The sequence below is a fragment of the Emys orbicularis genome, chromosome 11 (assembly GCF_028017835.1).
Source record: "Emys orbicularis isolate rEmyOrb1 chromosome 11, rEmyOrb1.hap1, whole genome shotgun sequence".
In the NCBI taxonomy this organism is placed as follows: Eukaryota; Metazoa; Chordata; order Testudines; family Emydidae; genus Emys; species Emys orbicularis.
Genome location: NC_088693.1, coordinates 62696652 through 62709978, shown reverse-complemented (window position 1 = coordinate 62709978; position 13327 = coordinate 62696652). Strand labels below are relative to the sequence as shown.

At 43.5% G+C, this 13327-nt stretch overlaps 1 protein-coding gene across 3 annotated transcripts in view; it reads left to right on the top strand.

Moving 5' to 3' along the window:
- The first annotated feature begins 1508 nt into the window (after window positions 1–1508).
- The window catches only part of KLF7 (KLF transcription factor 7), a 68908-nt gene continuing 57089 nt past the window's right edge, over window positions 1509–13327 (top strand). Inside the window, exon 1 of one of the 3 annotated variants that reach the window (XM_065413581.1) lies at window positions 1509–1736. In XM_065413581.1, coding sequence (XP_065269653.1) covers window positions 1509–1736 — 228 coding nt within the window. Of the gene's footprint in view, window positions 1737–2815; window positions 2933–13327 lie in introns of those variants that run through there. The other 2 variants (XM_065413582.1, XM_065413583.1) reach the window with 2 other exon arrangements.

The following is a 13327-nucleotide window of genomic DNA, read 5'->3' as shown; positions in this document are numbered from 1 at the left end:
TGAACTGCCAACAAACTGTAACTCACCATCACCAATGAACTGTGCAGGCTGCAGACGTGAAAGACTGAGCACCCTTTGATCAAGCCCACGAACCATCCAACTATTTTTCACAACAAACCCACACTCTAAAAGAATGTGTACTTTCGCAGTGCCAAAGACATTTATTTTTATAGTCCCCCCAAACCCATCGCTCCTGATGATTATTTACAGAATCCAAAGTTACATCTCCTCCAAACACAAATTTCAGCTACAGAATTATTGCATTTAATATGAAGTCAGTGCTAGAAAACAGCATTCCCCATAATTTGGCCCTGATTGTCTCTTTCTGTGCAAAAAAACTCGGAAGGGGACAAAACACGCACAAAAATCATTACTGCCAGACAGTTTACTTTATACCTGAACATTACTGTGAGCGACACTTAAGGGGCCAGATCCTCAGCTGGTGTAAATCAGCACAGCTCCGCTAAAGTCAGTGGAGCTATTCCAATTTACATCAGCTGACAATCTGGCCCAGGAACTCATGTTGGGTTGCAGAAATAGATGGTGGCTAAATGTGTTCATCTTATTCACGTAGGGGCAGAAAAGCGGTGATGCAACTGTTGCAAAACCAGACGGCCTGAGAGCACATGGCAGCATCTGTGGCAAAAATTGTTTATGTTGATAACCATTCCAACTCTCACACTCCTGGGTCCCTCGCAAAGGGGCACTGGAGGGAGCTCTGCACGCTGACTGACGGCAGGATATGGCCCTGGCTGCGCATCTGATGGGACTCATGGGCCCTTTGAATTTAAGAGAGGCAAAGAGAACCTATTTCTTCTATTACTGGAAAAAAACCATCATCTTTAAATTAGCACAGTCACACTTCTGCAATCATTCCAAAAGCAGAAATGCAACTCTGCCCAGCTCCAAGAGCAATTTGGGGAAGCTGCCATCACACTAACCATTTACGGTCAAACAGCTCACTAGCTAACCCAAACTAGTATGCAGGAGGATCAGGTGACAGCTAAGCCTGGTTAAATGCTTTGATGAATCTCTATTGACTTAATAAATACATGTACATTTATGGAGCTAGTCCAGCCTTATTAACATTCAGCACTTCTTGCTTCTCAGGGGCTGCATTAGCCTTGTCTGGGCTAGATACCCACAATATACACAGACACTGGGCACGTGTCTAAAACTCACTCCCAAATCCTTCATACTCCAACAGATCTCACACACCTGCTGTAACGCGATTTAGTCTTCCCCTCTCACCCCTTACAATTTACACATCAGTCTGACGTGCCCTCTCTCAATCAACTGTTGACTGGGAATCGGAATGTTTCTACAGATCCTCCCCCTTCAGTGATCAACATGGGAAGCAAACAAGCAGGGGCGCTCACATGGTACTCCGGGCAGAGCTGCGTTAGGGAGCTGGCGAGCAGAACACTAGCTGTAGCTAAGTCTGCAGAACAGGGTTAAATCAGAGAGCCTGGATTTAACTATCTGCTTTCCTTCTCTGATTACACTGAATGTCTTTCTTCCACTACCTCTGCACCACGTTCTCCCCTTGTTCCAGTCAAAGATTTTTTCCCGGTGGCACGTTCCAGAGAAAGGCTGATACTCTCCTGCTGGGGCGGAACAGACAGCTAAATAAAAGAAACCAGAAGCGAGATCCTACTTCCTTCGGAATAGGAGTTTTGCCCTCCCCTCCCGGCTATGCCTTGTATTTTAAGAGTGGCGTTTTTCTCCTTACACTGGTAAATAACGAGCAAGTCCTTCTCCCCGAAACATTTGGGTTTTGCAATTAAGATGCCACCGGAGGCTGCAGCTTTCAGAGCCCTGGTGCACCCTTGGTGGGATAGGGAGAGGGTGATGTTGTGGGTCCTTTTGTGTGCACGCTGCTGGCCCAGCTCGGCGTGGGAGCCGGGTACGGGGAGAGCGCCTACCTGCCGTGTCTCTTTACGGGGCTCTCTTTGCAAACCTCCCCACACTGCTTGCCCACAGCCAGGGCCCGTGTCTCTCCATCACCCCCTCTCCCATCCCCAGGCAGGCGCGCGCAGCCGTGCGCCCCTTATATAGCCCTCTAAAAATAGCTCGCCTTACACTGCCTTGTAAGGCAGCGGGGAGATCAACCCCCATCCAATCCGCACGGCCCTTCCGTGCCAGGCTCCGCCTCCGACCCCTTCTCTTTGGCCCTCATTGGGCTTCAGTGACTTCATGGGCTCCCCCCACCACCCCCTCTTCGCCTTACATGGTCACGCGTTGTCTTAATGGACAGCTTCCTTCAAGAGCTGACGGCTGCGCGGAGAAAAGATGGGAGGGGAGGGGGACGAAGAGAAGGGGGGGCTCTGAGCTTGCAGGATTGAGGAGGGGGGGGGATTGGCTTTGAAAGGGGGGGATAATGGGGGCTGAGAAAAAAAGCGATCGCGAGAAAAAAAAATGCAACCTCCCAAAAATAAAGAGCAAAGATTGCGCTGAGCAGCGAGCAGCAATGCAGAAATAGATGGCAGTTTCGTGTCAGTGAGTTTGCATTCCCCCTTCCTGGTCCAAGAAGTGGAGTGATTAGAGCCCTGGAAGGGAATTGCATTTACTACAAGTGGAAGAGTCCCCCCTCTTTTGCTGGCTGCTGTTTGCACTGTACATATTGGGTGCATCTAGCCATTCTCACTGGGTTTTTTTTCCCCTCCCTCTCTTTCCTGAATTGATTTTTTTGGGTACAGTGTGACAGAAACAAAACAAAACAAAACAAAAGGGACATTGGATCTATTGTTGTTTTTTATGATCAAAAACAAAACCCCACCACAAACAAACAAACACAAAACAAAACAAAAGGGTTTTGTTCAGCAGCAGCATGGATGTGTTGGCTAGTTATAGTATATTCCAGGAACTACAGCTTGTCCACGACACCGGCTACTTCTCAGCTTTGCCATCCTTGGAGGAAAACTGGCAGCAGGTGAACCATTTAAATTACTCCTGTAAATCTTTTAAGTGCAGACAGTCGGTGCGTTGAGGCTGCATTTCTGATTTTATTTTATTTTTCTTTCATACTTAATTTGGAGGGTTTTTTTTGTGTGCGGGGCTAACACCTTAATATATCTTTTTTGCAATTAGAAACAGAGCAGTCCATTCAAAGCTGTCTGCATTCAATCGTATAAACACACCAGGCAGTATCTGAGATCCGGTGAAATTCTTTGGGTTTTGTTTTTTATTATTATTCGTAAAGCTTAGTGATTTTTTTTTTGTTCTTTGAAACAAGGCTGATCACTTGTTCCAGCCAGTGTTGACAACTGGCAGCTGGTGGAAACGGAATAGATCATTCTTTTTTTTCCAGGTAATTAGTATGTGTCAATAAAAATCCTACCTTAATTTAGAGATGTGGTGGGGGTGGGAATGGTATCAATAGCAAAAGACAGTAAGTGAAATCTGGAATAAGAAAGATGATTTATTTTTGAATTGTTCTGGACAGATGAAACTTCTTTTTGTATCTTAAACTGGCTTAAGACAATAACACTTCAGGCTGGTTTCAACCACCAGGGTGTATTGAGACACTATAGGGTTAATATGCAGAAGGAACTGGAGTACTTCTAAAGGTGGAAATCTGGTATTGTGAATGCATTAAAAATGATGGGTGACATGACTAAATAATATCAAGGGGAAGAGTAGTTTATAGAGAAATGGGCGCGGTGTGTAAAAGTCATGACCAGCCCAAATACAAACTGACCATAAATAACTATCAACTGGGATACTGGAGGAAAAAACAGGGGACTCCTCATTATAGCAGGATACAAGCTAAGCTACTGTGTTGCTTGATGTGATTACAGGTTCGTCAGATTGTCAACATTCTGTAAGTTAGTGTCTCTTAAAAAAATCGACAAGTCTATAAGAATAGTCAGGTGTGGGTAGAATGGCATGTGGCACTCATGTAACTTACATGCCCCGTGACAGAAGCAGGTTAAGACTAATGAGGGCTGGATTTCATTTTGCATTGATCCAGTGCAATATTTGCCAGCGCAAGGCTAGCATGTGTTAGTTCTCTAGTAAGTGGGTGGTAGGATTTTTTGTTTTTGTTTCTGGGTGGATGATAGGACTCCAGGACAATCTGTGGCATTGTTACCTACTTGGGCTGTGCTTGGATACTTGGAGATTTACCTAGTAAAATTATATTGGCTTCAGCTTTCTTTTATGAAAGGCTTACTGGCAGCCACAGGGCAAACATTTTCAGATTTCATTTGCAACTGGACAGTCCAACTTTGCTTAATACTCCAAAGGGAGAAACACTTTTTGTTATCAATATTCAGTCTGCACCTCAGTGACGGTCACATCTGGTTTCCTTTAGACTTTTAACATGCTAAATTAAACTGAAGCGGTTAATATGATTTCATTTTAGAATCCCCATTTAATTCTGCATTGTCCTTGCTGTTGAATCAGTTGCATATTAATAACAGTCTAGACAGTTCAATGTGAGATAATCTGTTGACATAGCCAGCATGCCTAAGGCAGATACTGTATGTGATACTTTGTCTACTGCTGCCTGACTTCATACAAGGAAGAGAAGCAGTTCACTTTCTGCAATAGTGTATCAAAGCAATCCTATTGTAAGAGCTACATTTTAAAGGAACACCATCACTTAAAAAATCTAGCTAATTTTTAGAAAAGGAGCTAAGACCATTTTTCACAGGCTACCTCTTCTCCTCAGTCCCCTGGCCAATTCTTGTTGTTTTATAATACATCCTATTTTTATAATGGTTTTCCTCCCCTGTTGCTGTGTGAAGTCTCCATGCAAGCAAGGGGGAAAACTGGCTGACACAGGGAACAGTGAATCTGACTGGTGCACAAGGTGCTGTCAAATGTACAAAATAAACCAACTGAAAAACAGAGGTGTTTTTTCCTCCTAATCTCTTTCAGTTGTCATAATCTTAGGTTAAAAAGCTTTCAGGGATGTGTGTGTTTTCCATTTGTTTCCCTTTAAAAGTGGTAATCTGGAGACCATGCTTTTGGGAGACAGCTAACTAGTAAAGTCTGTCTTTGCCTCTCCTCTTCCCGGGCAGTAATCCATTACATGGAGCCCCCCCAAGAATGTAAAGTAGCCACCTTAATTTTAAGTGAAAGCACTTGAACTGATCATTCTAACATCTCTTCAAATGAAAACCCGGTGCAATATAAATACTACAGTAATGATCCAGAATACTACCTCTTCCACCAGCAATGCAGCAGTGTTTTGGAAGATTATTCTAGTATCTTTTAAGATGGCAACAGTATAGTTGTGAGGATGAAGAGTAAGATTCTTTATCACATTGTCAGTAAAAGTTGTTTCTTGTTTAACATGCTTATAACACTCGGGGTAGAGAGGTTAGTGTGTGCCAGTTTAAAAACTCCTTGTGAGTGATATCTCCTTCTATACTATCTGGGCTGTTGATAGTTTTACCCTAAAGCTACATGAAATTGTTGACACAACCTTCTTCCTTTTGTCCCTAGTTTGGCCTACTGTTTTGTGGCTGTTTGGTGAAGTGTGTAGTAGGGACAGTTGCATGCAACTGCTAGTGTTTCCGATTATGAAATGTGCATCACTAATTGCAGTGATGGCTCAGGCTGGTTGCTAAACACTTGCATGCACTCAACTGATCTCCCCTCCCCTCCCCCGCAACAGAAGTGAGAGGAAGTGCTCTGGTCAAGTGTAGTATCTGTTCTTATTAGTTTAATATCTGTGCTTCTCTTAATTAGTGTTGGAAGTTAAATAAGACCGTCATTAGACAGCCCAACCTGTAAGTGCAAAGAGAACAGATTTTTGGTAGGAGGAGATTAAAAATGTATTTATATGTGTGGATTTCAAGGGTGAGGGGGAGAACATAGCTTAAATTGTAAACATGGGAAGGCTTGTGTGTTTGAAATTTAAGATGGAATCTGAAGGCACTGTGTGTTTAGATTATTTTCATGTACATTTTTATGTGGGGGTGTAATCTTTGGTGCCTAATTCTTGTTAACTAATGTTGCAGTTCCTTAAGGCCTGATTTTTTGTCAGGCAAAACTCCCCTCAGATCAGTGGGAATTTTGCCTGAGCAAGGAATGCAGGATCTGGACCACAATTCACCACGATATTGCTATTTCATCGACAATAGATGTGGTAGGGACTCAGAATGTTTAAAAACCAGGCCCAGGGTGTATTTCGACTGCCCGGTAGCTCAGACAGATTCTGGAAATGGCCCTCCAGTGCATCACTGTGGCTCTCATTTGAACCATCTTCATTGGTATCCATTCCTATGAACTGACTACATGTTAGGAGCCTGTTCAGAGGGGGAAGCCCGAGCCGGCATGAATCCTCCCTGCCTGTCCTATGCTGTAAAGAACCCCGGGTTCACGTGCCCTGTTATTGTGAGGTATTCACCAGATGTGGCACTCTGGGAATATCGAACGAGACCTGTAGAGGGTGTGAAAAGCGGGTTTCAACCAATAAAAGGCCAGGAGGTGCCTTTGATCCACAGCATGTTACCCCCAGTGGAGGGCAGGGATTCGGAGGGATCTGCCTGATCCTCTGCAGACACAGGACTAGGTGAGCTGTGTGCAGAGGGGATCATCCACTTGAAGATGTGCAGCTCCATAGGAGGGAGGCATCCGCTGCCCCATGACAACCACCCCTCCCTTCTTTGGGCTTTAGGAAGGACTTCCCAGGGCGCAGGATCCACCAGTGGGAAAGGGTCAGGGAACAGCCTCGGGCTGCATTCCTTTTTCTACAAGGCCCCTCATCCCCTTAAAGGAGGACCCCAAGGGATAGCCTCTGGCATGGAAGACTTTGGTAGTGCGACTAAAGTGGACCCCTGCTGTCAGAGTAGGGGAGCCTGCCCTGGAGGATGGGCCAAGGCACAGGGTCTCCATGCTTATGGCCTCATTCTTCCAGGTATCAGAGGGGTAGCCGTATTAGTCTGGATCTGTAAAAAGCAACAAAGAGTCCTGTGGCACCTTATAGACTAACAGACGTATTGGAGCATAAGCTTTCGTGGGTGAATACCCACTTCGTCAGACGCATGTGACGACGAAGCGGGTATTCACCCACAAAAGCTTATGCTCCAATACATTTGTTAGTCTTTAAGGTGCCACAGGACTCTTTGTTGCTTTTTACTCTTCCAGGGGAACTCTGAAATTAGCGGAGTTTGGGTGTCAAGCCTTTCCCATTCTCCCAAGTTTTGTCAGGGGTGGGGTCATAGTTCCTATTGGCCGGGAGGACTGGAAACAGGATCTCTTCTTCTGATAAAAAGAAATATGATTCCAAACATAGGGGCTGATGCTTATAGTCTGCTTTGAATTCCTTCTCTCTGGGATGATTCATTAGTTCTTAGATGAACTAAGCTTTGGTTCCTCTTACACTAGAACAGGAAGAAAGGATGAGTTGAGACATTGGACTGGGACTCGAGAGATCGGGGCGGCGGAGGCGTTGGCTCTGCTGTAGACACCCTTCCTCTGCCCCCCAGTGTGTCCTTGAGCAAATCTTTGTGCAAATGTTTTCCTCTCTGTTAAATGAGTGATGATAATACTTAATAATACTTACTGGGGCATTGTGAGGCTAAATAGTTTAATGCCAGGAAAGTGCTTTGAGATCCTTGTGCAGTGTAAGTGCAGCATGTTATTATGATGTGACTAATCTAGAAGAACTCTGTTAGTTGATTCTGATTTCTATTTGGCAGATGGGGTCAGTTTCAGGCCTGAAGGAAAAATTTCCACTGCTACTGGAAAGGAATAAATTACATTGGAGAATGTTCCTATCTCCTCACTGTCCTCATTGTTCTAGTTTAATGGCATACTTGGCCACTACATAAACTAAACCATCTCTTCTAATATTGCTATTTCATCTTGGTTCCAGTCACAGTGAAACACATTTCTAAGTGCTTATAGTACATCAGGCCTCCTGAGGATAACTTGCAGAAATGGTTGACTTCCAAGAACAGCCACATGTGTGATGCAATGTACTGGGACTGGGAGCCATGTTCAGTACCCGCACACAGGCTCGCTGTCTGCTAAAGGAACTGAAAGCAGGCTCCTGGCACCCCTCAAAAATAAATAAATAAATAAAAATCAAATCAGGAAACTGGAGCCACTGTTCAAATCATATCATTTTACTTACAGAAAATCTTGTTTATGTTATCACTTCTTGGCACTTAGTATTGCTGGTATAAATGTGTAGACCCGAAGGAGACCTGCAAACTCCATTATAAGGGTAAAAGAACTGATTTAATGTGTGACTTGTGTGTGATCTTCAGATTGGGTAAATGTATTTCTTTTAATAGTGTCGGTACTAAATGGGAAAATATTCTCTATTATTTAGTATAGTTAAAAAGATACAATTACCAAATGCATTTTTTTTTATAGTGGAAGCTCATGGTCATGAAATCAAATGAGCATTTGTGCTTTTAAAAAAAAATAATATGGAGTCTATACACACATATATATACACACACACACACACACACACACACACATATATAAAAACTATTCTAATGTGAGATTGTGCATGTGTGTATATATACAGCCCACCCGCCATATACATACCCCTGTCTCTTTCTCTCTCTCTCAATACACACACGCGTGCGCACACACACAATATACACAGACTACATAGAGGTACTATCATTTTGAAATGTCAGGAGATTTTCAGTTCCATGCAGTTATAGCTTCACATTTTGGCTTTTCAGGGTGGAGGTGAATTGTCTTTAATATTTTTTTGTATATCGTTGAATCCTTTGAGGCCTTATTACATGGTTCTCCATTAGCACATATTTCACAGGGGCATGGGGAGGAAGCAGCTTCCATTTAAATCTGTAACTATATTAAGTTATTTTTAATTCTTTGTTATAGAGAAGAAGGCAGCTTGTTCATCTTCTCAGGAGAGTACGGCATTGGGGTTCAGTAAATTAAGTGTCAGAGTAGAAGATACAGATTTTATTCCAGGTTAAGCCTGTCGCACTTGGACAGTTGGCCCTCACCCACAAAGAGGGTCATTCAAAGCCAATTGGCATCCGTGAGAGTTTTTCCATTGACTGCAATGGATACTGGCTTAGGACCATAAAGCCAAACCAAGCAGGTGATAATGGAGTTTTGTAAGAATGGTGCTGCACTCTCTCGCTCTCATTCACACACCTCGTCCGTCCCCGTCCCCCCCCCCGGTACTTTCAGGTGCCTTATGACTATCATCCTATGCTACAGCTTCTTCTAGAAACCTGCAAAACTTACCCCGTCCATCCTTTCTAATAGGAGTGGGCAGGCACGGCCCAGGAACGACGAGCGTCATTTCTGTGATTTCTACCCCCTGCCTTCAAACTTCAGGTGCCCCCAGAAAGTGTCCATTTCCTAGGCCTCCATTAGTGCATTAGTGTCTGCTAATGATATCAGCCATCATCTTGGTTAGAATGAGTGCGTATTTGGGGGCAGGACTAAGGAGCTCAATTGGCCCAGTAACTAAAATCTGTTGAGGAAAGAGCTCCTTCTCTCCCCCTCCCTCTCCTGATTTTGACTTGGCTGGAGAATGTGTGTGAGAGCCTGTGTGAGGCCTGTGTTCAATTTCTGCTCCACCACGGGCTTTGTATGTGACCTTGGGCAAGTCACTTAATCTCTCTGTGCCTCAGTTCCCCATCTGTACCATGGGGATAACAGCACTGCTCTAGCGTCCTGGGGTGTTGTGAGGATAAAGACTGGGAGATGCTCAGACACTGCAGTGATGCAGACCTAAGATAGCTAGCTCCTTCTGAGACTTACTACACTATATTCCCGGTGTTTAATTTCCCACATCCGTTGGACTGAGATCTGCTGAAACTGTGGGACAGCTCCCCGTCTCTAATAGTTCTCAGCAGTGCTCACAATCTTGCCTCTGGTTAAAAAATTGTTCTTACATGTAAGCTTAATCCCCCACCTTCACTGCTCCACCTCCCAGAATGTATGTAATTAGTCTATGACATCTTAGAGGAAACAGCAGGTAGAACTAACTTGACCTAAATTTTGCAGAGGTAGAGGTATAAAGGAAGGTGGTGAGTAGGAAACTTATGTCAGACCCCGAAAGAAAACAATCTATTGATCTTTCAACATGCTGTGGCATTTAAAGTTTTTGATTGGGATGGGTGCTTACTTTCCCCTTTTCTGTAAATCTAAGGTACCCCCTTCTAATCCAGAACGATTCCACACCTCGACACTCTTGTATGCAATTGTCTGTGCACTGCATATATTGCTTTAGAGCAGGGGTCAGCAACCTTTCAGAAGTGGTGTGCCAAATCTTCATTTATTCACTCTGATTTAAGGTTTCGCGTGCCAGTAATACATTTTAACGTTTTTAGAAGGTCTCTTTCTATAAGTCTATAATATATAACTAAACTATTGTTGTATGTAAAGTAAATAAGGGTTTTAAAATGTTTAAGAAACTTCATTTAAAATTAAAGTCAAATGCAGAGCCCCCCAGACTGGTGGCCAGGACCCGGGCAGTGTGAGTGCCACTGAAAATCAGCTCGCGTGCCGCCTTTGGCACGCATGCCATAGGTTGCCTATCCCTGCTTTAGAGAGAACCATAAGGGCACGTATGGCATTCTCTAAAACATGCAAAAAGATAAAGGATATAATTTTCAAAAGCGCTTAAGTCACTAAATCTCATTGAAAGTCAACAGTAATTAAGCACCTAAATGCCAAAGTCGTTTTTAAAAAATAGGACTTTGGGTAAATACTTAAATCACCGAAGTCAGAGATTCCGAGGCCAGAAGGGACCACTGTGATCACCTAATCTGCCCTCCTGTCTAACACAGGCCACAGAACTTCCCTGAAATAATTCCTGTTTGAATAGAGCTTCTCTCTTAGAAAAACATCCAATCTTGATGTAGAAATTCCATGCTGTGAGGAGTTTAAAGCTCCAATCCCATAGCTGAATCGCCAAAGCTCTGGGCAGCTGTGGATCCAACTGAAGAACTGGGTCCTAATATATATATATATATATATATATATATATATATATATATATATATATATATATGTCCACAAAAAAAAAAAAAAAAACTTTTGAAGTGATAATCAAGATAGCCCAGTACAGACAGTTTGATAAGAAGTGTGAGAATACCTACAAGGGGCTGAGCCATTAGATTCAATGTTTGTAATGGCTCAGCCCCTTGTAGGTATTCTCACACTTCTTATCAAACTGTCTGTACTGGGCTATCTTGATTATCACTTCAAAAGTTTTTTTTTTTTCTCTTACTTAATTGGCCTCTCAGAGTTGGTAAGACAACTCCCACCTGTTCATGCTCTCTGTATGTGTATATATATCTCCTCAATATATGTTCCATTCTATATGCATCCGAAGAAGTGGGCTGTAGCCCACGAAAGCTTATGCTCTAATGAATTTGTTAGTCTCTAAGGTGCCACAAGTACTCCTGTTCTCTTATGTACAAGTATCTCAAGGTCACGTCAAAGGGGCAATGCCATCAAGTCTGTTTGGCCACAAATTTAGACTTTGCAAATAAGTATAGCTCTTACAAAGCCTACTATCGATAGAAATATTTCCATGGGAAGCAGGATTTTAAAGGAAAAAACAAAACAAAACAAAACAATGAACCCAGCCCAGCTGCTGTTTTCGCAGGGCCAATGCTACAGCATTCCAGCGCTGTTAACTGAAAGTGAAAGTGACTAGTAATGAAAGTGAAAGTGCCTTTGTTGGTTTTGATTGCCCCGCTGGGAGAAATGCACGGAGCATGACAAATAAATTCGATTTTCAAAAATGCTTTTGCTTCTAATAAGCTAATGCGCTGTTAGTCATTTGGTTTTAATAATGTGACATTTAAATGGACAGCGTCCCTTTCCAAGTGCAAGCAACCACTTGGAGCCCTGCTCTTTTGGGCTCCCCGTCCCTTCCAGGTTCTGCAGTTCACTGACCGTTCCTCACCCCCACGCTAGATAGCCAGGAATCAACTCCCCATCAGATTTTCTTCTGCTGGTGGGAATGAAGAGAGAGGCTGCTGATTGTCTCACTTGACCCCCTACCCCTTTTCCTGGAAGCTTGGACCCAGTTGTCTGTTGCCACAAGTGTAAGGCTTGGCTCTGCATGAGGCTTCCGCTTTCATGCCAGTTCCTTCTTGTCCCTAACTTAGGAACCTGCTGTCCCTGAATGGTTTGAGATTACTTAGAACCTTCATGCTGGTTCCTCTTTCAACTGTATGGAGGGAGATGAAAAGCTCCCTGTTTTTGTTCTTCTCCTGCAATTGCACAGTGGTTTTACCAATGCATTGGCCAAAGCATAGCTGACCCTACAAGGCTTAATTCAGCCAATGAACTGGTTGAAACTTTTTTGTAGCCATATATTGCCTTCCTTGTCAGGCTGGAAAACGCACACTGCTCCGCAAAACCATCCCCCTCAACTGCAGCTACTAAGAGCTGCCATGTGAGTAAGGAAGTATGAAAAAGGGTGGTTGGGGGGTGAGGGAAGGAAGATGAGCTGGTGCTTCATATGGAAAGCATCAAACCAGAAACTGCTTTGTCTCTGACATGTCACCAGTGGAGAGGCTGCCTTCACTGTCTAATGGAATTCCTATGTAGTGCCTGTTTGGTGAAACCTTTTGTATTGTTGTGTGGATTGGATGGGTAGAAAGGTGTGGTGTGAGTGGCTTTTATTCTCTTTTTGTGCATTTGAAAACAAGTAATTGGGGAAGCAAAGTGCAGTGAATAAGATTGAATAAGATTGCTTCAGGGGGTATAAAAACTGAGCATGTCAAGACAGGTTACACCACCGTCCCTGCCTAGGGCCTAGAAGAAATTAATACCAGTTTAGATAACTCTGTACCCCTCTACTCTTACCAGAAACTCACCTCCCACTCCAATACTGTATCACATGTCAGGGCCCCACAAAATCATGAGATTAAAAATGGGAGGTTCTTCTGGTTCTGAGCCCTTTGTGTGTAACTGGGTCATATTTGCAGGCTTTTCTGCACAGCCATGAAAGCTAGAATTGTATTCATTTCTTAGAAACATGAAAGCTGAGATTCTCACATAACCACGTACCTCTGAGAAATTTAAGGGAAATATCATGTATTGTGAGATTGGCAATAAAATTGCCAGCGTTGGCAATACTGCATGTCTGCTCAGTAGGAGAGCAATAAGGCAGCAATGCAGCTTAGAGGTTGCCTGTGTCTCGGGGTGGGGAGAAGAGAGGTGGATGGGTATGGGGTTAGTGTGACAATGATGTATGTGCTGACTGAAATAGCTTATAAAAGCCCTTTTAATGGCTTCTGTGGCTGGGCGCTTTGGGATAAGTGGCTGTCACATGGTTCTGTACAAACTAAGTCTAAAGAGGAATCTACCTAGTTTCCTGTGAAAAATAGGGCATATGGGAAAGTCC